The 24,413-nt window shown below is 35.2% G+C and overlaps 1 protein-coding gene across 1 annotated transcript in view; it reads left to right on the forward strand.

Moving 5' to 3' along the window:
- LOC118733377 overlaps window positions 1-24,413 on the forward strand; it is a 43,627-nt gene that overhangs the window by 739 nt on the left and 18,475 nt on the right. The window contains 2 exon segments of the mRNA XM_036462742.1: window positions 2,344-2,580; window positions 2,674-3,083. Of these exon segments, the coding sequence (XP_036318635.1) occupies window positions 2,344-2,580; window positions 2,674-3,083 (647 nt within the window).

Genomic DNA, 24,413 nt, shown 5'->3' on the forward strand with positions numbered 1-24,413 from the left:
TTTTTTTTTTAGACGTGTGGATTTCAATGAGGTAATACTTTTTTCGGAGTTGGTCTTTTTGACAGCTGTTACTTGATTTATACTCAGTTTGATTTGCCATTTCATAATGAACAGACCTACTCCGGAACAACGTTTGCAAATCGTACAAATTTATTACCAAAATAATGGTTCGCATCGCGCGCTGCGTCCAATACTCGGTCGACATAATCACCCAGCAGAGTCGGTAATTCGAGCAATCATGGATCGGTTTCGCACCACGTTTACTTTAGTGGATAATGCGCATCCTCAGGGACGCCGTACAGTGCGCACCGAAGACGCCATCGAAGAAGACCCGAATGAGTCCATCCGCCATCGCACTCACATTGGAGCTGTGCCCATCCACTTTATGGAAGATTTTGCGGAAGGATCTTGGTTTGCGGGGTTACAAAATCCATCTCGTACAAGAATTGAAGCCGAACGACTATCAAGCGCGTCGCACGTTCGGTGAATGGGCCCAAAACGAGATGGCCACCGATCCCGATTTTCACAAGAAAATTTTGTTCAACGATGAAGCTCACTTTTGGTTGAATGGGTACGTGGTTGAGCTGACGTTACATCCTCAAAAAGTCACTGTTTGGTGTGCTCTAGGGACAGAGAGAATCATGAAGCCGGCCATAATGTTACAGTCAATGGTGAACGCTGTAGAGCCATGATTAATGACTTTTTCGTGCTTGAATTGGAGGATGTTGAAGTGGACGACATTTGGTTCCAACCAGACGGCGCTACATGCCATACAGCCAATGAAAAAATCAATTTATTGAAGGAAACTTTTGGTGAACGCATTATCTCGCATCGTGGGCCTGTGGCATGGCATCCAAGATCGTGTGATTTAACACCGCTGGACTATGTTTTGTGGGGTTATGTGAAGTCGCTTGTCTACGCAGATAAGCCCGAGACGATTGACGCCTTGGAAGAGAATATTCGGTGCGTTATTGCTGACATACGGCCCCAATTGCTGCAAAAAGTGTTCGAAAATTGGGCCTCTCAGCTAGAATTTATTCCAGCTAGCCGCGGCGGTCACTTGCCCGAAATAATTTTTATGCGAAAATGGCAAACCCTTATCTTTATAATAAAGCTAAATTCTTGGCCATACGACTTCCCTTTTGTGATCTGAATCAACTAGTTATATTTACATAGGTATCTCAAATTAAAATGCTCACTGCTCAGGCTCCTCCATTTTGTGTTACGCACAACGCAATTTGGAGGTGAAGTTCGGCCAAACACTTAACAAGAAATATTTTTTTTTATTTTATTATGTAGTTAGCATGCAGTCTTCTTCCCACTACGAACTTTCATCAAGCTCTCCCTTCAGCAAAACCAACAGACGATTTGTCTACAGTTATTCGCATTTAAGGTCGGTGTTATGCAGACAAACTTTTGTTTGCCAAATTAAATGGCGGCTGCTTAGTTTCCTCGGAGGTGGTTATGTCGAGTTTGGCACATGGTTGCACGTTCATTCTGGTTTTCATGGCTATTGCCAACACGAAATGAGAATTTCAGATGTACATAACGCGCACAATTTAAAATTTTTGTATATGACAACACCGAATTTGCTGCAGTTTGACCAAACAAAATTAGTTTGCTGTGAGAGTCGCCAAACTCGCTCTCTCCGAGTTTGCTACAACAACAATTGCACGCAGTTTGCCAAACAAAATTTCTACATAACACCAACCTAAAATAAATTTTTTTTTCGCTGTTTTCCCCTGATTTTTGTTTGGCTTAAAATTTGCCTTTCTTTTATGCTGAGTATTTTCGCTTTTGTTTTTGCCATGCTTCGTTGATTGCCACTTTAAATAACAACACAAACGCTGCTAACAACAACAATAGCAACAACAAACAAAGTAATAAAATAAAAAAATAAAAACGAACGTTACGACCACTAACCACTTTTTCGCCATTTCTTCAACAGACATTTTTACAACATTCATTATAAACACATCTAAAAAATAAATAACGACAAAAAATTATAATAAAAAACTAACAACATATTTTTTTTCACCGCCCCCTCCCTCAACTTTTGGGTTATTATTTTTTTCTTTCCTTTTTTGCACACTTTCTCACACTTAAACCGTCAAGTAAGCAACTCATTCACTCGCTCATTTTGTTGTTGTTTTTTTTTCTTTCTTTTTTGTCTCTTTCGCATGCGCTGACGCTGATTTCCACTTCGACTCCAATTGCCACTCTCGCCGCGCGATTTTTCGGTGTTGGTGTTGACTTTGTTGGCTCACTTTGACTGGCTCGTCGTTGGTTTGCTGGCTGACTAACTAACCGACGACTGACTGGCTTTGGCTTTGGCGTGTGTAGGAAGCATCTGATCCGTACCACCACCAAGTGAAAGCTATGGAAACCATTTTCATAAAAGAAGTTCAAACGAACGGACCTGCTCACTACGCCAACCTGCAGACGGGCGATCGCGTTCTAATGGTGAACAACACACCCATCGCTGGTCTAACATACAGTACAATCGTGTCGATGATCAAACAAACGCCTTCAGTGTTGACGTTGCATGTGGTGCCCAAGGAGTGCGACGTACTGCAGATGGTAAGTGTTGTATTTTGTTGTGCCATTCATAAATGACAAATTACTAATAACCATATTTCTGCCCATTTCCATTTCATTATTTCACTATTGCAGCACTACACCAGCATTGCGCACACACCAGAAACAAATCGTCTTGCCACAGCGCCTCGACCCATACCATCGCCCGTAACTGTGGGCAATGGTAATGCAGCTGGCGCATTAATACCAATCACACCAGCTGCTGCATCTGCATCTGCATCTACTACAAAATCATTTTCACACCAACAGCAATTGATCTCATATCCACCGCTGAGCGGTGGCAATGGTAGTGGTGGAGGTGGAGTTATTGGCGCCGGAGGAAAGGCTAGTCGTTCGGGCAGTATTACAAGCTCTGGTAGCAGTAGCTTCCGCCCCACACTGGTGGGGAGCGGCGGCGAATTTGTTGATATGTCATCGCAGGGACTGCACCAGCATAGCGGACGTTTGCTGATACGAGACGATGGCGGCGGAGGCTTTCTGTCGCGGTAAGTGTACAAATATTTGCATATTATTTAATGGGATTGTAGTTGAAATGATAATTATGCAACTCAGTTAATTTAATTTGTGTTCGTTTGCGAGTGAGTAAAGTGAATGCAAAACTGAAAATAGTTAAAGTTTAAAAAATGTTTACCTTGAAAAGTATCTGGTCTGTGTATCTGTGAATTTAAATTCTTATTCTGCAGTGGTTTTTCCTGTAAGCTGTTAAATTTGAGTTGCGTTTTATATGCTAAGAGTGCATTGTGTTCGAAGACGAAGGCGAATACGAAGGCGAATACAAGCACGAATATGAATATTAGCCGAAGGCGAATTGTGAGACAAATACGGAGGCCAATATGAGAATGAATACCAGTGCCCGACCGAACTCGAATTTTCGGCCGAATCCGAACCCGAACCGAATACTCGACTTTTTTCTTGAAGGAACTTTAAGAGTAAAAATTACATAGCTTGAAAAAATCAGTAGTTTTATTCAGCGAAATTACTTTCGAATAAATGTTCCAAGCACCCCCATTATCTTTACGCTTGTAAAATTCCCAAATCGCTTTAATCTATACTATACAAAGCAATTTTAAAAAATTTGACTTGCCAAAAGTTGCATCGGGCTTTAAAACGTCGGGCAGGAAATCTATCTATAAACAGGCAAGCATGAATCAATTGGGAACAATTTTCTTCGATGTATGTTTCTTTAGGTTAGGTTAGGTTATGTTTCTTTACCAATTCGAATGCTTGTTGCTTTGTTGGAAAGGTGTTTAGAACGAGGAGTGCACAAAGTTTTAATTTGTCCAATAGGTGGCACAGGTGTCGAGTTACGCTAAAAATCGTATTTATTGGTCGATTTGCTTCAAACTCAGAATATATATTACTTATATAACAAAAACCTGCCAAAAATGGACAACATATTTGAGTTATTTAAAATTCAGGTCTATGCAATATGCTATCATATCGATGATGCTTTCGATTTTAATTCAACAGAGCCTTTCTGGCAATGATTTTATTTTTTCAACGAATTCACATACATAGTTGCTCTTTAGTTTGGATAAAAATAAAAAAATTTTGTAGAATAGCTTAGAATTATTACATTAGGGCAATTCATCTAAACGCGTGAGTGCCTCGTAACCATGTAAACCTCGTAAACTTACTTAATTTTGTTTGGTTTATTTAAGAGGTTTACACGGTTGCGAGGCATTTATGCGTTTCCATGAATACCCATATTATTTAACAGGATGTATATCAATCCAACAACGTTAGTCAGGTGGGGCGGGCCAGAGATTATCACATATGTATATCTGTGGTCATAAGCAATATCCACCTAAGTCGACTTAAGAAAGAATTGGGTTATTTATGTGAAAAATAAATACGTGTGAAAACCGCATCCCGCCAGCTAGGCTATTTAAAATGTTATAGACGAAAATATTTTGGTTTCCCCATATAGCTAACATGGCAATCCAAATGTTTAAAATGTTTTTCCTCGAATTCAGGTCATTCGACTTAGGCGGTTATTGCTTATGGCCACAGAACATGAAGTATTATCGCATCTATATTGATGCAAGCAAAATCAAAAAGTGTGTAAAAACTGAAGTGGTCGAATTTCGACAACTGGGCGATACTAGTATTATTAAAACGACAAGAAAAAATAAAGTTGCCATACAAATAAACAATAAAATTAAATTCAGAACTCAAATTTAAAAAAATATATACATATGTATATATAAAATTTGTATAATTTGTAAAAATTTTCTTCACAACTTTTCGGCCAAATTACTCTGCCAATTTTTGCCTAAGCTTAACCGAATCCGAACTACATGGATGAATACGACAAAAAATACGACGACGAAGAGCAATATGAAGACAAAAGAAGGATCTTCTAATACAGACTCCAAAAAGAAGGTTTTAGTGAAAAATCCTTGCCTGAAAACGCTTATTTAGAAGCGCTCCGCCCCAGTCGGTGTGCTTAAATACATAAATACGTACACTTACATACGTATAAGTTCGCAATATATCTAATAACAATATCACAATCAGTATTATCTCATAAACCACTCAGTTGGATAAGTTAGTCAAGGCAATATACTGACGTCAACAAAATCGTGATCGCTTGCATAACTGACTGACTGACTGCCTGGTTGCCTAACTGCTTGACATTACGGATTTCATTAACGCCTTATCTGAACAACGAATGATACACTATTACAGCTTCACGCTAATCTACAGATATATATCGTCGTTTAAAGTGCAAAACCGCGTATCAACAAAATGCAAAACCGCGTATGTGAAGTTGTAGAAATTATCTTCTAGTGTGTAAAAACATTAATATTTCAAAATGGTTCTCTTTTTTATAAAGCAATCGCATTGCCGGCTAGTATATTTCAGGACGAATGGATAAGGATTGAGCCAAGAGCTTGTGTGAGCAAATCCAATTTTTGGCAGCCAATGTCAGTTACGCGGTTTTGCAGAATGACGATACGCGGTTTTGTACTTTAAACGACGATTTTGCATTTATTAATTATATTTTATCTTTGTGTGCACAAAGGCCAACTATATGTATTTCCTCTTTTTTGATACTTCAACAACATTTTAAAATTTTTGTATAATTTCGCTTTAGGTCTACCCTGTATTTGTATATGCATGCATACTCGTATGTACATATGTATGTATCACTCATCTGAATTCTTCTTTACTTAATTCAATTTTGTGCCGTTCTGAAATACTGATCGAAATCATAGCAGCTAGATGTTATGATGTTCCTCTCGCGTTTGTTGTAACAAAAAAACAAAAGCAATATAACGCAACAATATTTGTGTTTGTATTTAGATACAAATGTATAGGAAAAATCTCCGTAAACCTATTTGGTAGGGCTATAGTGAATACAAAACCATAGCTAGTCTTAATTTCTTCATACTTATAAATAAGCATGTGATGAATTTCAAATGGATGTAAAATAAAGTATCAATATTTGTATTATAGCCGATAGTGTTAGGTATCTTGGATTAATTTTTTTTCGAGTGATCAACAAATTGTGCTCTATTTTTTTTTTGCTGGCAAGAATAAGACTAAGTAATCTCTTTAGATCTGCGGTAGTAGAATTCGAAACTGAAGTCAGGTTTCAAAAGTTAGCTCCTCTTTTATAACCTCAAAGCAGTTACTATTTTAGCATTTTGGTTAGTATATTTTTTTGCGGTAAAGCTTTCGTTGAGCGGCAGTCATCTGCGGGACTCACTTAGACTAATGGTCCTTTGTTATCCCCGTTCCCCTGAAAACCATTTGGTACTCAGCAAAAGAGTGCCGGGCAATGACAGAAAAGGTGTTGGATGGTTTCCTCCTCATCCTCGTCCATTCAACTTCTGCAGCAGTACTCGTTGCAGGGTAAAACTACAGTCACTATACTGATATCTTGTCTCGTCCCTAGTTTAAGCTGAGACTTTCACATTTCTGTTAATTTTACATTCAGTAGAAGTTGCATGTCTGGAGAGCGTAACAGTGTATCACTGATATCTGTATCAGACAAGTTCGCCAGCCTTGAAATTTTCATTGTTGTTACAAAATGTCTCAGCGTTGAGTGATTTTGGCGGCATTGAGTAAATCCTTTGAAGTCATCGAAATTTTATTCCAGTCATTTAATAGCCTCCTGACGGTCAGTGAAAATGTAGACATCATTACACTCGCATGACACTGCACCAGTAATGCGGCCTTTGATATAGCCGTCAGTTCCGAATGGAACAGAAATTGGCCGGTGAGACTTTGCGGACCCTTTCACCGAGTTAGCTCCCAAATTTGTTTTCCTTTACAGAATTAAGCCTAGATATTTCGCATGTTCAATCCTCTGCAATGTTACAGCATTTAAAGCCATTTTCGGGACTGTCTTTTAAATTTAACTTTCCTTTAAACATATCGTTAAAACGGGCCTTAAGAAGATGTTTCCGAGAGATGGACAACAGTGTTTCCTGGTAAATGGTTCCAGTTCAGTTTTTGTAGAACTTTCTTCCTGAGGACTGAACCATAAATTTATTTCACTAATCGAGATTCTCTCTGCTGGGTATATTGAATTCAATTACAAAAAAAAAAAAATCAGCCGGCGACGAAGCAACAGCGACAGCGCCAATTTAACCCCAGTAAACGCCACGTTTAGCCCCATCATTAACGTCATTATTAACGCGCTCTTTACAAACGTCATTTCCATACAAGTACATACAAAGCAACAAAATGCATAACAGCAAAAAAACAACAAAAAAAAAAACGTGTAATCACAATTGCCGCATCTGAGCCTGTGACTCTATGGTTGTTGTTCCTCATTCCATTACAAAGCCGCCGAGACGTCGAAATGAAATGAAAAATGCGCTGCTGAGGGTCTGAGATGATTTCATCAAGCTTATTTAATTCACCATGTCTGCATGTTTGTCATTCTTTTGCATTGCAAAAATTATTATTATCATTTCATTTCATTTCATTTTTTGCGGTTATGTACTTTTATTATTTTTCTCGTCGTTAATTTTTCCGTATTTATTTTCGTTTGCATTATTTTTATGTGTTAATTGCGCAATCTTCACGATTCCATCGTGCAATCGTGTGTTGATTTAAATTGCAAATGAGCAATTTGGTATGTTGTTGTTGTTGGTTGCTAAATATAATCTCTTTGGTTGTAATAAAATTCGTAATCAATTTGATTTATATTTATATGTATGTAAATATGAAGCAACATTTGTTGATATAAATACCTAAGTACATACACACATACATACTATGTACATACATACATAAATTGTCTTGACGTACCTAAAGTATTCTTTATTTTTACTTTCATATCTTTTACATTTTGTTTACCTTTATTTGCCCTTTGTGTGCACACAAATCTTCCTCTCAAGATAAGCCAGAGCAGTGATAAAATTTTGTTATACACTTTTATATAACTTAAATATTTTTCTTATGAAGAAGTGTAAATATGATTAACATTATGACGTTCGCAATTCTTGAGCGGCCTTGCCCTTGATTAAGTTCAAGTAATCAGTACAACAAGCGCGTGTGTATGGAAGATTTTCGTTCGATGCTTGTATACGTTTAAGTACAAACGGCTCGGAAGTTCTTTTCTCATTCTCAAAAGAAAAATAATTAAGTCAATAAAGATGCAATCTATCAGTTCTGAATATTTCTGTACAACATCAGCGTTAACAAAAAAAAAAAAAAAATACTTGCTAGCACAAATACATACATATCGCCCGCTTAATAATATGGAGAAGTGATTCAAAATTTAGGTTTTTTGACATTTAATCATACAATTAATAAGCTTGGTTAGGAGAATGTAATCCGCCTAACAGATGACTAAACTTCCCAAAAATGGCAAAGATATGGGATATTTCCTTCTGTCCTTTTGTATACCAACAGTATGAATTGACCAAACTTTGATTGCGTTTTCCCACAGAATTGAAATTTTGAAATAATTCTGTTATTATTAAACGTGCGATATGTACATACATTCTTTAATGCTTGGTTCTAAAAAGCAGATGTGCAACAGAAACTGTGTATGACTAACATTTCATTCCACTACCAAAGCGTCATTCTAGTGTCTGTTAAACCACATTATGTTCCAAATGAAATTGATGAGATCCGATTTGTAGTCCCACTTTCGTTATCTTCGCCAAGCTGGTGAAAAAGCGAGATCCCAAGTGCTTTAGTCACCCTTGTCTGGAGAGCTGGACATTGATATTTATTTATAGGAAATAAAGACTCGATTACTCCTTCCTCACCTCGACAACTTTCACAGAAAGAACTTATTGCCATATGCCATCGTTGGAGCATTTCATCGGTTCGGTTCAGCGGTTCAACCCGTTCGGGAATTAAAAACATCTATGGGGATCTTCACACCGAACTTGGTACTCGATAACTCGGTGTTCGGTAATTTTTCCGCATGAGCACCGAGTTACCGAGCTCGGTATGAAGACGAGGTTTTTGTTTTTAATTCCCGAAATTAAACGAATAAAATAAATGGGGAAAATGACCGAACACCGAATTACCAAGTAGGAAGCTCGGTGTGAAGATACCCTATGTATACATATGTATTTGTTTAAAAACATATGTAATTTATTTCATGCGCTAAACGTAGTAAAAAAATTGTCTGATGGTAAACCAACATGGTATTATTTAACAAAATAAAAAATAATAAATTGAAATATTAAAACAAATGTATTTAGCATGTAGAAATAAATAAATAATAATTAATAAATAAAATAAGTCAAAGCTTTTATTAAGGTATATGCTAAATGTTAAGTGCAATTACTGAAATGAACATACATATTAAGGTACACATTTCCATTTAGCTTCAATTAACTTTAATAAAAGCTTTGTCTTTTATTATCTTATGTTATTTTATTTATTTTAGTGCAAATGCTTAGTAAAAGTTGGCCAAAAATTTTGTTTTTACAATTTTCTTATTTTGAAATTTTTGGTTAAAATTTTTCTAAATGTGCTAGGTTTGACCTAAACAAGCAAACAAACAAACCAAATTTTTAATCGATTTCGTTTTAGATAATATTACCAGTAGGTACTTTGCTTTGTCCTCACTCACCGCTAGACTAGCCTATTTTGCTTCACTCTCTTAGCTGGAGAATGCTGAGAAATTTCAAATGGAGCAAAAGCATCTAAGGCTTTGACTATAACAAATACATACTACCCTTCTTAGGCATAGACTGGGTGAGGAGCTAAACAAAAGTTTCAAAATTATGTCATCATTTGATGATTGATTAGTGCTCTTCACTTTTTAAGCATTAAAACTATTTATATATTCAATTGCAATCAGCCTGGGAATTGATTGCAGGAAACACTTTCACACGACAACTAAAATTAACAGCACTTACAATACTAACACATATACATATGTACCATTCTGACCATTGAGCACACTTCAGGCTCAAACAAGTAGCAGCTGACATATCCGCCCGCCGGCATTGTCATAACTTAAATAAACTTTATACAATGCAACACTGTGTATGAACAAGTGGGTGATAAATACATATATACTTACATACATACATATGTCATGTACATATGTACAACAAAGTTATCATACCTACTCACATTCATGCCTACCAAATCTTGTGTCAGCACATAAGTTTCCACTTTTTTTACACAAACTTTGTTCGCTTTAACAATTTCGATAAAAAAAATTGTATTCTTTATTTGTGAGGTGTAAGTACACTGACAAGCATACATACAAACATTCAATGTGCATTGTCGCAATTGAATAGTGAAAATTGTTGATAAGTGTCATCATTGTGTAAATCGCATAGCTGTGAGTCCGAGGGCGGCGCATTGTTCGCAGTCTTCGCTGTCAACAGTCCGTCAGCAGAGATGCTGATTTGATTAAAGTTGAATGGCGGCGAGAACAATTTGGTTTTGAGGTATGGTATGTATTTGTTGGTGCTGTTTCTTTTGAAAGCTCGCTTGCATGCGAATTAGTAACAATGCTTATTAAGTTTTTTTTTTTTTTTTAAACAAATCAATGATGTGTTACGCTGCTGTCGTATGCCAGCGTGACGATTGGAAACAGCTGACAATGAGCTCAGAGCCAGCACTTTTTTCGAACTGAAGCTTTGGATACTATGGGAAAGTTGTTTTTCAATGTCTTGCTTTTCTTCGAAAAAAAAAAATTAAAAAAAAAAAAAACAATTCAAATTAATTTTTCTATATTTTTATGTGGTTAAAAATGGACGTATATTAAATTCATTGCTAATGATGACCATTAGTGCGTGCGTGCGCATTCATTAAGCTTTGCATAAACACTTCACGCTGTTTTATAATTCGCTTTCGACACGTTTTGCTTTTATTGCAAAAAAATACTTCAAAAAATGTTCATAATTTTACCATTAAAATCGAGGCAAACCATTGGCGTGTTGCAACAAAATTTCCTTCCTTGTCGGCTTGTCTGTCTGCTGTTGAGTGAGTGTATAAAATTTAGCTGGCTCGTCTCCCTCATACATATCTACAAACTTATAGGCATTGTTTGTTTGCACTTTAGGGTGCATCACAAAAAAGTGGCGGTTTTCCACGGGAATTATTAAATTCATTATATTTTAAGAATTCTGTCATAATATTTCGGAAAAATATTAAGATTTATATATCTCCAAGAATTTAATTATTTTGATGCGGTTAATACAATTTTTAAACATTTTTATGTAGATCTTGTAAGCTTAAACTTTTCTATCATCTAAGGTGATTTTGTAGAAAAAAGTATGTTTAAAAACCATTTTTTTTTTGTTTTATAAAATATTCGGTTTTGGGACGTACTTTTAATTCGGTCCAACTCACGTAAACTTTAATCGGCCTTATCGCAAATTCCATGTCAACAAATATTCCCAAAAATTTTAAAGCAATATTTTTCTCAATTTGTTTTTGTTTTGCCTATTAAATTATGGAAACGATTTATTCATATGGAATTTGCGATAAGGCTGAATATTTTTCTGAAATATTTTTGCGTAGATCTTAAAATATAGTAAATTTCCGATGGGAAAACAGTACCGATTATTTTTGTTTGGAGAAAGATGCACCCTAATGTACATATATTAGATATTATCAGCGCAATTGCGCGCACGCGCGCACACATAATTTTGTAATTAAGCGCGGGTGGAATATCTTCGGCGGCAGCGACCAACGCTTTTAGCGCACACACCATTTCCAGACATCGCTTGCCTTTATTCCTGCGCTGAACGTAATCATCTGGCTAGGGCACAAAAAAGAAAAACGATTTAGTGTGTTATATATGCCAACTGACTGCCTTCAGTCTACCTGGCTTGTCTCCATTGCCATTTTTTTTTTGCTACTTTCCCACTTATAACCGTTGTTAAGTACTTTGGTTGGTAGCAGTGTTCGCTTCATTAAATCGTGATTTATGAATTCATAATTTTTTTCAGTTTTTATTATTGCCGTTCCTCCTCTATACTGCTACCGCTTTCATTTTTGTCGAAACACTTTGAGGAAGCCTGAGGCAAAGCATATCCGCTAAGTGACTACATATTTCCTTTGACTGGTCCAGTTTCAGTTTTAAATTTTTATGGTTTTATTTGTTATTAAATAGACCTTGGCAATGGAGAAGAGGAGGAGTGGACCAGAGGGTTTGTGGCGCGTTTTGCCCAAGCTCCCTCGGCACCCACAATGCGCTCCGTAAAGATCGCGAGCGAGACAATAAGGCGGCCTAGCTAGCGCTCATCCTACATCACACTGTGCAGCATCGTCATTCGTAGCAACAAATGAATCGATTATTAGTTATACTGCGCTCGATTCTTCACCATTTTTCCGAAACCGGTTTGCGGGTTATTCGAAAAATTCCAATTTGGAAAAACCCGGTTCCAGATTTTGAAATTAAGAAAAAACCGGATAAACCGGTCAGTCTTCATACAGTGAAAATGCTTATGCTGGTATAAAGGCATGCCTAACATCAAAAAAAGTTGTTTCAAATAGCGGCAGACAATGGCAAACCTCCTAGTGTACTTCTGCTATATAAAAAAGCTTCTTCGGAAGTGGAGTAAAAGTGTAGATCTTTCCATTTGTGTCACACCATCAAGAAGCAGAACACGAATTGGAGGAAAAGCTCGCCCAAATACGTAGAAATCGTTTAGGCACCAAACATTATTTAATGGAAATCAAATATGATCCGGTTATCTTTCGAAAAACTCAAAAATTTGTATGAACGGAGAAAACCAGTTTGTTGAATAAAAAAAAGCCGGTTTACTCGATATTTGAAAAATCAAGATTAAAAAACCGCGTATAGATATCCTTCTGAAAAACGGTGGAAACCGGTTTCGAAAAACCGAGTCAATTACCCTAATTAGTTACCAAAGGGAATAAGTCTTCATTTTTTTGATATTGCAAGCTCCTGACTTATTATTTTGTTAAATAACCGACTCAAATATATATTCATTCATTTTCCCCAAACCGGTTCACTTTTCACTTTTGGTTGCCATGGTTTTACTATGGGCGGATGTCAAATTTTCGGGTGAATTTTTTTTTTCAGGCAAAACTTAGGATAAGGCAGAATATGTATTTAAAGTCTCAGTGAAAATCATATACTAAATTTTTAAAATTGTTTTTATAATGCTTGTTTTTTATCAATTTCATTAATTAAAAAAATATATAATTCACACTACATTAAAATCCATACAACTAAAAGTTTCAAGCTTTCTAACAAATCTAAAAAAAATCCAATTTTCATCAAAATTTCAAACGTTTCAATGAAAAAAGTTTGAAAAGTTTCAGATATGCAGTTTTATAGTCCATTTAATTCTAGTATAATAGAGTGCAAGTTTCAAACGGTTAAAAAATACCGTTAATTTTTGTCAATGTTTTTTTTTTGTTGACGGTTTTAGGCATTTGAAATTTGGATCTGAATGGTTTTTCTTAGATAGAGCTATCTATTATGTCATTAGTTATACAAAAAAAAAATCGAACTATTTTCACTTACACTCACTGTATGTGCTTACATATTTGCCAATGTTGTTGTTAATCGCGTCCAATTCACACAATATTACCAGTCTCGACACATGTTGTTTTCCACAACTTTTTGTATGTATGTTTCTTTACCGTCTGGTCTGCTGCATATCCACCACCACCCTTCGCTTGATTTCACTCCCCCTTATCTCCACTTATGTTCTCGCTGGCCCATTTGTTCAAAGTCCCTTGTCAGTCTGCGCCTACACATACACATTCATCTATCCTCAGTTAAGCTCTCAAATGCGTATTTTGCCTACTCTATTTTGTGATTATCACCACTACTTGCATTCGCATAATCGCTGTTGTTGTTGTCGTGGCTATTTCGCAAAGCTCTGCCACTTTCTATTCATATTTCGTTGCAGCTATAAACAAGCGCTTTTATATTTTATAAACGAATTTTTTTCGTGAATTTTATTTTCGACTTGAAATGTGCCACTTGTCGTTGCCATACGCTGTGTTGCCCTTGCCAGCTTCGTCATCATCACCCTCGCTTCATACTCGCTAAAATTGCTATCTTATTCTTTTGCCACTTGTATACATAACTATGTATGCAGCGTTGCGCATTTTTCCTTTAATGTTTGCATACATTAATTTTTATTTACCACATTTTATTTCATTATTTATTAATTTCATATTTTTTGCGGTTTTATTGTACTCATAACTTCTTCAGCAAACTATTCGTGTACATATTGTACTTACTCGTACATATAAATTCCTTTTTCGTCATTCTATCGAACCTACAGTGACTCAAACAAGGGACCCCGTATTAATTTTTTTTTAAGATTCACAATATTTTCCAAGTTTTTTTGGTTGTTTTTCTATAAAAAAAAATATTGTCCAAGCTTTAACAAAAACCATATAAATAAAAGTTTTAAACTTTATGCAAAATTTAACAAATTTTCATAAAAACAACAAATTTTCATAAAAATTTTAAATTTTTTAATCTGAATCCTTACAACATTTCTGGGTATGCAGTTTATAGCCGAATAAATTTTAGTGTAATAAAGTGCCAGTGTCAACCGGCTAAAATATCTCGCTGATTTTTGAGTTTTTTTTGTTTTATATAACAAGTGCAATTTACAAAAATTGGCATTGATTTGTTGAAATTTTGTTACGGACGGTCTTCCGCATTTTATTTTATAAGAAATTCATGCTTCATGAAAAAAGTCAGACAAAAAATTATAGAAAATTAACGAGATTTTTTAGCCGCCTTCATCAGACTAAAACTAAAATTGTATGGACTATAAAACTGCATACCCAGAATTGTTCTAAAGATTCAGAATAAATAGTTCGAATTTTGATGAAACTTTGAATTTTAAAAAATTTATATAAAAAATTAACAAAAAAAAAATTTTGTTCAAAAACATTCTGAATATGCATCTTTGCTGCACGCTTCTTTTTCTGAAATCTTTTTTAGCTATGTTTTGTTTTTGTTGTTGTCGATTGTCTGACTGACTTGTCATTCAACAATGCTATGATTGATGCGGTGATACTAAAGTTGTAAAGCGTCTTCATGCATATGTACATACATACCCAGTGGGAAAAGGTAATGTTTGGGAATGCAAAAAGTAATGGATAGCCCCTATAACTTACGCACGAAAAGATGCAAGAATTTCTTCACAGCGATGTCATACGAAAGTAACGTGTCGCATGTCGCTTTACGAAACAATAAATAGAGTCTATAAATAGAATTTAAAAAAAAAAAAAAAAAAAAAATTTAAAATAAAGTCTGTGCCACAGGTTTTGGACCCGTGACCAAACACGCGGGAGTCGAACAGGCATCCATTCGGCTACTGCAGCTGTTGAGATAACGTGAACAAAAAACATATAGTTTGTTCCAGTACACTAGGACATAGTAGTATGAAATTACAGGAAGTCGTTCCCGTACGCAAGAATTTCTCTCACTGGGAACACTTTTGAACAAATTAATACTTGAGTTAGTTTTCAAACTTGTTTTTTTTTATTGTGACTTCAAAACTACACATAAACCGCTCCCTTATTACATTGCTATGTATATTTTTGTTAAACCGTAGTTCTTAATCTTTTCTTGGTAGAAAAAGGTAATGGGATTCCCATTTTCCTACTGGGTACTCGTACATATCCCTATATGTACATACAAATCCAATGATACAAATACACTTGTTGCCGATTTTTGCTAGCCTCTTCTGTAGCTTTTGCTTCATCTACTCATGTTTGTACCACACCGGCATGCACTTGACAAAATCGCACAGTGGGCCGAAATCACATACGATTTGTGTGGGCTGATGTGATATGTATTCATGTTTAACTCGTATTTGCATACATAAAATTTTATGTGTACCCATGTATGTGCTAATGTTGCTTAACACGTTTGTATGCATGTAAATATGTATATATGGATGGCTGCGGTTGATCTTCGTTGGCAGTGTGGTATTCGTGCATTTTTGCCTTTTATGGTAATATGTAAATCGTTTATGCAAATAAAATGAAATCAAAACCGCGAAAAAATGCGAAGTGAGATCGTGTTATGATCGATGTTGAAATCGAATTGGGCATGCATGAATATTAAAAAGCAATAAACTATTTTATTTTAATACCATTTCGAGTGTGAGAAGACCGGAAAATATTATGCTTAGAATGTGGCAAAATGGTATTCCGAGTTTATGTCGACGCTGTTAAGAAATGTTTTTTTAGTACAGTATAGTACATATATGAAATTTATAAAAAAAGCTTTTATTTTACATACATAAATTATACAAAAAAATTCCAAAAACAAAAAATAAAATAAAAATAAAGTATAAAATGGCGGATATATGAGTCATTCAAGATGGTGTACAAGATTTCTCATCGTTCGGAAATTACAAATAAAAATGTTTTTCTTACTTTAAAAGCTAGTATCCCCCGTAGGAAAAAAAAATGTTTGTTTTGCAAAAATGGCGGCAGTTTGAAGAAAACCACATGAATTTTCATAAAATTAAGAACGGGACATCGAGGACTTAGCGCTATGAACAATGTTATATAAAATTCGTGGTAAAAATTTCAGCAAAACGGTCCAGTAGATCTTGAGTCGTTTCTAGAAAAACGAAAAATAAATAAAGTACCACCTTTCGGCGTCTTTCTTTCACACACACTTCTTACTGCTGTACACTCAGGAGGAAAAATTGTAAAGTCAAACAAAAAAGTATTTGACTTCAATGGAAGTACCTACTCTATAGTGGAAAATATTCAATTCAAATACGCACATATTAAAATGAAGCATTTTACACTTCACGGATGCTTTTTTATAATTAAGATAAAAACAAAAAAAAATAAAATAAATTTAATTTGCATGTTGCCTGCAATTATTTTTACTAAATGTATTTATTGATACATGTTAATGCTATTTGGGATTACAGTCAACTAAATCTTTAAAAAACTAAAAACAAAAAAGAAACCAAACAACTTTATCTTTTCTAATAATTCTATAAGTCCGCTCATAAAATTCAACAGATTGACCACACATTTTTCTTAGCTTCTATCCACCCACCACTAAAATTGTTCACACCTGTCACACTGTCACACAGTGAGCGCTTCACCGCAACTTAACAAAACCGCAGTTATTGCAGCCACTTACTTACGTTGACAATTACTTCTAATAGCATTAGTGTAGGTATTTTCATATGCATACAAGTACATAGGTATGTATGTATGCACATTAGAGTGGTCCAATTTTTATATGGGGGAAAACAAATTTATCCAAGCAAAGGGGGCACCGCCTTAGTTTTTCCTTTTGATATTTGTAATATCTATACAAACTTTCAATTTTCTACTGCAACCAATACAGGGTGCTCAATGACTATGAAATGCGCTACTGTATCGCTATGAAACTGGCAAAAGTATTGGTAATTTTTATAAAAAGCTACTTTTGCCATGGCAACTGAAGCTGGTCATATTTTTTAGATAATTTAAATTGGAAATGTTCCTAGGTTGCTTAACCAATTATTGGATTAATATATGTACACAATACTTCTTGAGTAAAATTTGAGCATCATGAGCAACCACTAAATCTATACTTAGAAGCGTAAGGTTTGGTATCAGTATCAGCACCTCTTTCGGTAAGAGTAAAAATTTTGGAAGGTGCCCCGAACCTTATCTCGGAATTTTTTTTTTTTGGACCACTCTAATGTACATATGTATGTAAGTATTTATGTAAAATCGCGTTGTGATACTGATTTGTGATTTACTCGTTTATAGCATTGTTATGCCTATAGTTGTTGTTGTTGGTTTATTATTATTACCGCGTACTCTAGTACAAACATATCACATCAGTACTTTTATAATATTTGTTGCTATTTAAAGCATTGTATTTGCATTTACACGCACACATTGCTGCGGTGTAGGCGTGTATGCATGCATGTATGTATGTGCATATACATTAGGGTGGTCCTTAAAAATATCAGCATCCAAATTTTGTATCTGGCATCCTTCTCTTTTATTCTGCGTTCAAAATAAAGGCATCGACGAAAATTTCCAAATTGTGAAACACTTTTTAGGGGTCACCGCTACCAGGGTTAAAAAAATGTAAATCTGATAACTTGACTTATTATTAAAAACTATTCATATGAATTTATAGTCATCGCAAAATGGATTCATCACGCATTATTAAACTCCAAAAACTGTAATTTGTTTACGTTTTTTTTCGGAATAAGTGCAAGAATTTTAAAGTTTTTTTTTTAATTCTATAACACTGGTTTACAAATAATTATCTTGAAGAAATACCAAGAAACCCATATTTGTATAGGGGAGAGTTAGTATGGACCTTCTGAACTCAAAACACATTTTTTTTTTACTTTTCTTTGGAAAGTTTTTTGAGATAACGGTTTTTAGAATAAACTAACAAGTCTTATCAATACCAGTCAGTACTTTGTTGGAAAGACAATTAAAATACGCCAAACGACATAAAACTTGCTGAGTTTTAGCCGGTCAAAGTCAAATTTTTGTCGAATTTTTGCCATGTAAAACAAATTTATATTTTAAAACCCTTAAAACTTATTTAAAAATTTTTGTGGATGTCTTTATTTTGTTCGTAGAACCAAATAAAGGGGTGCTTCAAACAAAATTTAGGTGCTTATATTATTAAGGACTACCCTAATGTACATATGTATGACAGCAATGCAATGCTAAGGCAACGGTAACAGTAGTACCCTCGAAAACAACCTTATAGCAACAATTTCCGCTCTCACCCTCTTCCCCACCGTTTGAATGGGCGCGGGTGCATGTTGCCGTGGCGGTTTTGTGGGACCATAACAATATGTGGCTATTGCTTTAACTACATAGTTAGTAGTACTAGTAGCAGTTGTTGCTATTGTCGTTGTGCATGTACTTATTGTTGTTTGACAGTGATGGCTGTGACGTTAGTGCTGTGGTGTAGTGCTGGGTGGTAGGCGCTGGGCGGTGGGTAGTCAACTAATATTAATACAAACCTATTTGCTTGGAAGGCTGTTTGTTTGTTGGTCGTTCCGTCAGTCGGTTGGGGCGGTGGGTCGATGATTATGCGCACAATTGAATATTAGGGCGGCGGTAAAGCTTTATATGTACCCATGTGACACTTTTGCTCCACTCGCATCAATCGTATTCAATTCGTTCAGTTCAGTTTAGTTAGTGTTGTCGTCGAGGTGCCAACTAAAGTCGATCAAGCAACCAGCCAACCTGCCGACTAATTATTCACGTTGTCGCTTGCTTGCTTGGATTCATCTTTTAGGTTGGTAGGCTGACGGTATTACATTAGCACGCATATCTCGCTTGATCGGCTGACATTGTGGCGTGAAAAAAATTACAAAAAAAAAAAAATCAAGTAACGCAATGTAAATAAAAAAATTCGCATTGGCGAATCTCTGCTTCACGGCCTCCGCCGTCGTACGTCTTTGTTGGCATGCGGCCGCGAGGCGTGCGTAGACGCATTCAAGCTTTAATCCGAGTCGCGCTGTGCAGTAGTGCCTGAGCTTTCTTGGTATTTCAGTCAGGCATTACGTGTAGGTACTGGTGCATTGCTAGCAGTTGTTGTACTACCTGTCGCACGCAATCGCGCCGACTGATGTGGCATGCAACACCGAGCCGCGGCAGTCTAGTCTAGTCAGGCGTACGAACAACACTCGGCTAACAAGCTCAGGTGGTTGAAGTGAATTGGCTGTGGCATAACGTTGTGGTAATTTTTAAGAAATGCATACATATAGCCAATATTTGTGTAGTAGAGTTGTGCTATGAAAAGGTGAAGTGAACGTAAAAGCGAAAAACCGCTTAAAATATTGTTTTAAAGCAAACGAAAATATTTAAACCAAATATTACAATAAGTTGAGTAATAAAATTTTGTGAAATTTCGCTAAGTTCGCGTGTTAAAAAAAAAACTTGTATACTCTGTGAATTTATGCTAATTTTCCATGATCAAAGTGTCCAAAATTATTTTAATTTGAATAAAAATTTAATAAATTTCCTTTACAATAATAACAAATGCTCATAACAGATAACCCAAAACCAAAAGACATCGATTCGCGGCTACCGTGTGAAAGAAACCTTGTCGCTCAATTTTATTACCACTCCGAAGACATTTCAAGTGCCAAAAGCTAAATACTCTCAAAACAGATCAGAGCTAGCAATCTTAATTAAATATGTATGTATGTATGTATGTACATTGCTGGTGTGGCTATTAACCACTTTACTACGGCCGTCACCAAAGCGGCATTTGAGCAGCGAAGGCGCTAACAGGCAGCGTGTAGTAGTAACTAGTGTCCGAGATTAGTGCTACTGGTGTTGATATCAACAAAAAAGTTTGCGATTAAAATTGTTTTGCTATTTGCCGCCGATCAATTGCCACTGATAACGTTACGCACCACTAGGCGGTGGCCTTAATGTCTAATAACGTCAACTGATCGCAGTTGCATGCGACTTATTGCGGTTCCATGCGAGAGTGAGTTGCTTTACTGTTAATGCTGCTCTTTTTATATGTATTTTCTTTGGTGCATTTGTTGAGACCGGTGTGAGTCTTTGTAAGATTTGAATATTTAGATATGCATACAAAACTTTAAAGATTAATAACCCATTTAATAACTATTATCACGAATATCCCCTCTGAAGATTTAATATTTTTTTGTTGTTAAATTTCGAAAGGCTTTTATTTATAAAAACCGTTGTTTATTAAGTGGATGTTTAGCTGAGCAACAGTTTTGGGAGAATAAAGAACTATTTTAGTTTCAAACTTAAAGAACTGACCTTAATTTTAGCTCTTAAATTAAAATTATGCCGTAGATTTAAGATTTTTCTTTGGTTTGTGTAGGTTAGGTTAGAATTGTTAGAGAGAGTGGTTCCCTTCACACTTAAACCAAAATATAGGCCCATTTTGGTGCCGTATGCAATCCTCGTTGCTCTACGATGTTCCAACGCCCACTCGCGTTCAAACCAATGAGAATGAATACCTCATTTCGTTTAAATCCCAAGAGTAGAGGCGTGCGTTTTTGGTTGTAAGAGGGACATGTATAACCTCGCGGTTTCGCTGAAGTTTAGGTTTCCCTCAGCGCTCATTTACTGCTTGTATGGCGTTGTTCCTAACATGTAGTTTAAAGGTGACCTACCAAGTCTTCCCGGAAGGATGAGGGCCGTCGTACTATTCCTGGCCAATTCGTCGGCTTTGCAGTTACCCTAAATATCTCGGTGTCCAGCCACCTATGTGAGTTCTTTCTATATTGCCAGGCCATCTCATTTAGAGATCCGCGTCATTCAGTTAGATATCTTTTTTTGGCCATACTATAAACCAGAGCTCTCGGGGCTGCTTGACTGTTAGAGAGCACCTTTCTTTTCTCCTTGGGTCTTTTTATCAGGTGCCGAGTGGCGTCTTGGATAGCCAGTACCTCTGCCTATTATACACTACAGTGGTCCGCAAGTCGAAAAGTTCAAGTTCCAGCTTTGGGAGAAGACTCCTTCTCCGACCTTTCCGTAGAGTTTAGAGCCTAGTGTTCCACCACTGTCAAGTCGGTATTGTAATTTTATGTTTTTAACCGACTTCAAAAAAGGAGGAAGGTTATAATGTCAATTCATTGGAATATATTTGTTTATCCTATACACTGGTGGCCCGATAATTAGAAACGATTTTCTTTTACAAGTTTTGACCATCTATTTGTATTTATTATTTTTAATATATTTTTTTAGGAAAATATAGTGCATGCTACAATGAAAATCAAATAACTCAAAGCTTTAAGCTTCGTATAAGATCTATAATAATTCGACGAAGTTCGAAAAATGGGCATCAAAATTTCAGACTTTTTAATTTTAATTTAATTTTGAAATAATTCGGGTATGCAGTTTTGTAGCCCATTCAATTTTAGTATAATATTGTGCAAGTTTGAATTAGGTAGGAAATCTCGTTGTTTTTTGGGAATTTATTTTGTTAGCGGGGTTTGCTCATTTTCTCCCATAAAAAAAAAAAGAAAAAAAAAAAAAACTTTTGAACATACTATGTATGGAAGAAATCGCTTAACATCGTCAGCGAAAAAAATTCTCAATTCAAACCTGCACAAACCTTGGCCGTAGATATTTACCTCGCATGAGTTTTTCAACAAGTATCGATTGACAGCGAGTCTAGCGCGTTTGCAATACTCATTTCATCGTTTTCCATACAAAATACATTGGGCGACAAGAGAAAAGCGTGAATAACTTTCGTCTGGATACATGCGGCAAAATTTTTTTTCTGCATATAATTGCTAATAGAACGTACAACAATATTAGTGCAGATGTCATGAGATGTCAGTAAAAAATATTTATGGCTAAATAAAAAAATAATAATAAAAAATATTACCAATCGTGAGTGAGCAATTAAAATCTAAACAATTTCGAAAAATCTTAATAGCTATAACTTCCAAAATAATTCGAATTTCGAAAAATTGTGAAACTAGTATTTTTCTTTTATCGTTGTGAAGCATAAACAGATAATTGCACAAAAATAACTCGACCTTCGAAAAAATGGTGGCCCACTTCACAAATTTTTACTTTTTTAAATTTTTTACTTATTAATTAATTTAGTTGTTATTCATTTATTTATTTACATATTTATTTTTATTTTTTAATTTTTATATATTTTTTTTGTTCCTTTTTTCGTCTAACTTTCTGGGTTTATCCCCTAATGCTGAGTGAGAAGTTACTTTTCAATATTTCAACAGGTCTCGATACTGTACTTTGCCCATCAAAGTTGGAATCTGTTGATGAAAAAAATAAATTAGTTATGCAAACAAATATATAGACGATATAAAGAAAAGAGATAAATTGAAACAAAATGATTTTTTTCTGTTCTGCGGCTTGTACCTCCACTTCAAATATATACTTCTAAAATTATCTCAAGTGTGCTTGTGGTCAATATTGATTTATTTGAATGATCTTGAAATCATAAACTACATAGATTTTGGTTTCTGGTTTGGCATTGTTTACGCACATACCTTCGCTCGTACTTAGAATGTACACACTTATGTATGTATGTCTTTATTTTTCACCTTGTTTTACCTTTATTACACTTGTCGTACATTTATTACTTATTTATGTTTTTAGGCTTTATTCCTTTGTACAATCATTAAAAAAATAATAAAAACTAAAAGTATGTTTGCACATTATTTGTACTGCCTTTGTGTGACCCTTAAGATTAATGTACAATTGATATCAACCTGATTTGTTAGTTTGATCTCTCAGCTATCGGCCGTTTGTATTGTTTTTCATGGCTTAACGTCATAAACTGATCGTAGTCGCACTCAGGCACTTGTCAATACCCTGTAGTCAAATGAACTAGTTGTAAACTACCCCGCAACTAGTATGAATCGCATGCCCAACTAGTCAGCCAACTATCTTTTTTCCATGCAATCAACTGGTATTTTTAACATGGGGATGTCCTACGAAATGGCAATTGTCAAATTTCGGTCAGAAATATACCAGTCTCATCCTAGTTCAGAATAGACAAAAAAATACTAGTCTAATTATGGACCAAAACCACTACTTTGGGAGTCAAAAAATAAAAAGAATTCATGAATATACAATAAAAAACATTTAAGTACACTTTTTTATTTTATATATTTTTATTTAGCAGCCTTAGATTTGCCAATAATTATTGTTAATTTTTTTGAGTATTAATTACAAGAAAAATTAAATACATAGATATTTCAATTTCCAATATCCAATACTCCTCATTTTCAGAATATCAACGAATTTACTAAACTCAGCAAATTCAACAGACGACTTCTCGGTAACTAATAAAGATTTTTTAAAGCTTTAAAATGAATTTTGAAGGGGAGGAGTAGTGCAGCTCAAATGTGCCCAAAAACCGTGATTTTTGTACTTTTAGGTTAGAATATCCCGAAAACCTGACGTGATCTGGGGTCAGATTCGAATTCAGCACGTCAAAGACCTTCGGAAAAGTATAGTCCGATCCTTGGTTAAAAAACCTTGTTGGCCTGTATAATTCAAGCAGTTATTAAATATTCTTCATTTTTGTCCATAGTTTGGCTTATTGATTGATAATAGAAATTAATCAAATAATTATATTAATCGTGTAATAAACAAAATAAAAAATAATTGTAAATGATCAAAAATAACAAAATAACAGGTCTGGTATAATTGAATACGTACTCAATTTAACGGTTTACGATATACCCAAATAAAAGTTATATTATTTTCTGTACTTTATTGTATTAAACTGTCCAAGCCAAATAATACAGGGTATGAATAAATCGTTTGTACTTGGTACAAGTCTGGTCATTTTCGAACTAGTTCGGTTTCTGTTAGGAAATTCTAGTTGTAAACTAGTATTTTTCCTGACTAGTTTGGGATTTCACTGCAGGGTAGCGTTCCCGCCTGTC

Source organism: Rhagoletis pomonella, unplaced genomic scaffold (assembly GCF_013731165.1).
Source record: "Rhagoletis pomonella isolate Grant_MI unplaced genomic scaffold, Rhpom_1.0 Rhpom_scaffold_00002, whole genome shotgun sequence".
NCBI lineage: Eukaryota > Metazoa > Arthropoda > Insecta > Diptera > Tephritidae > Rhagoletis > Rhagoletis pomonella.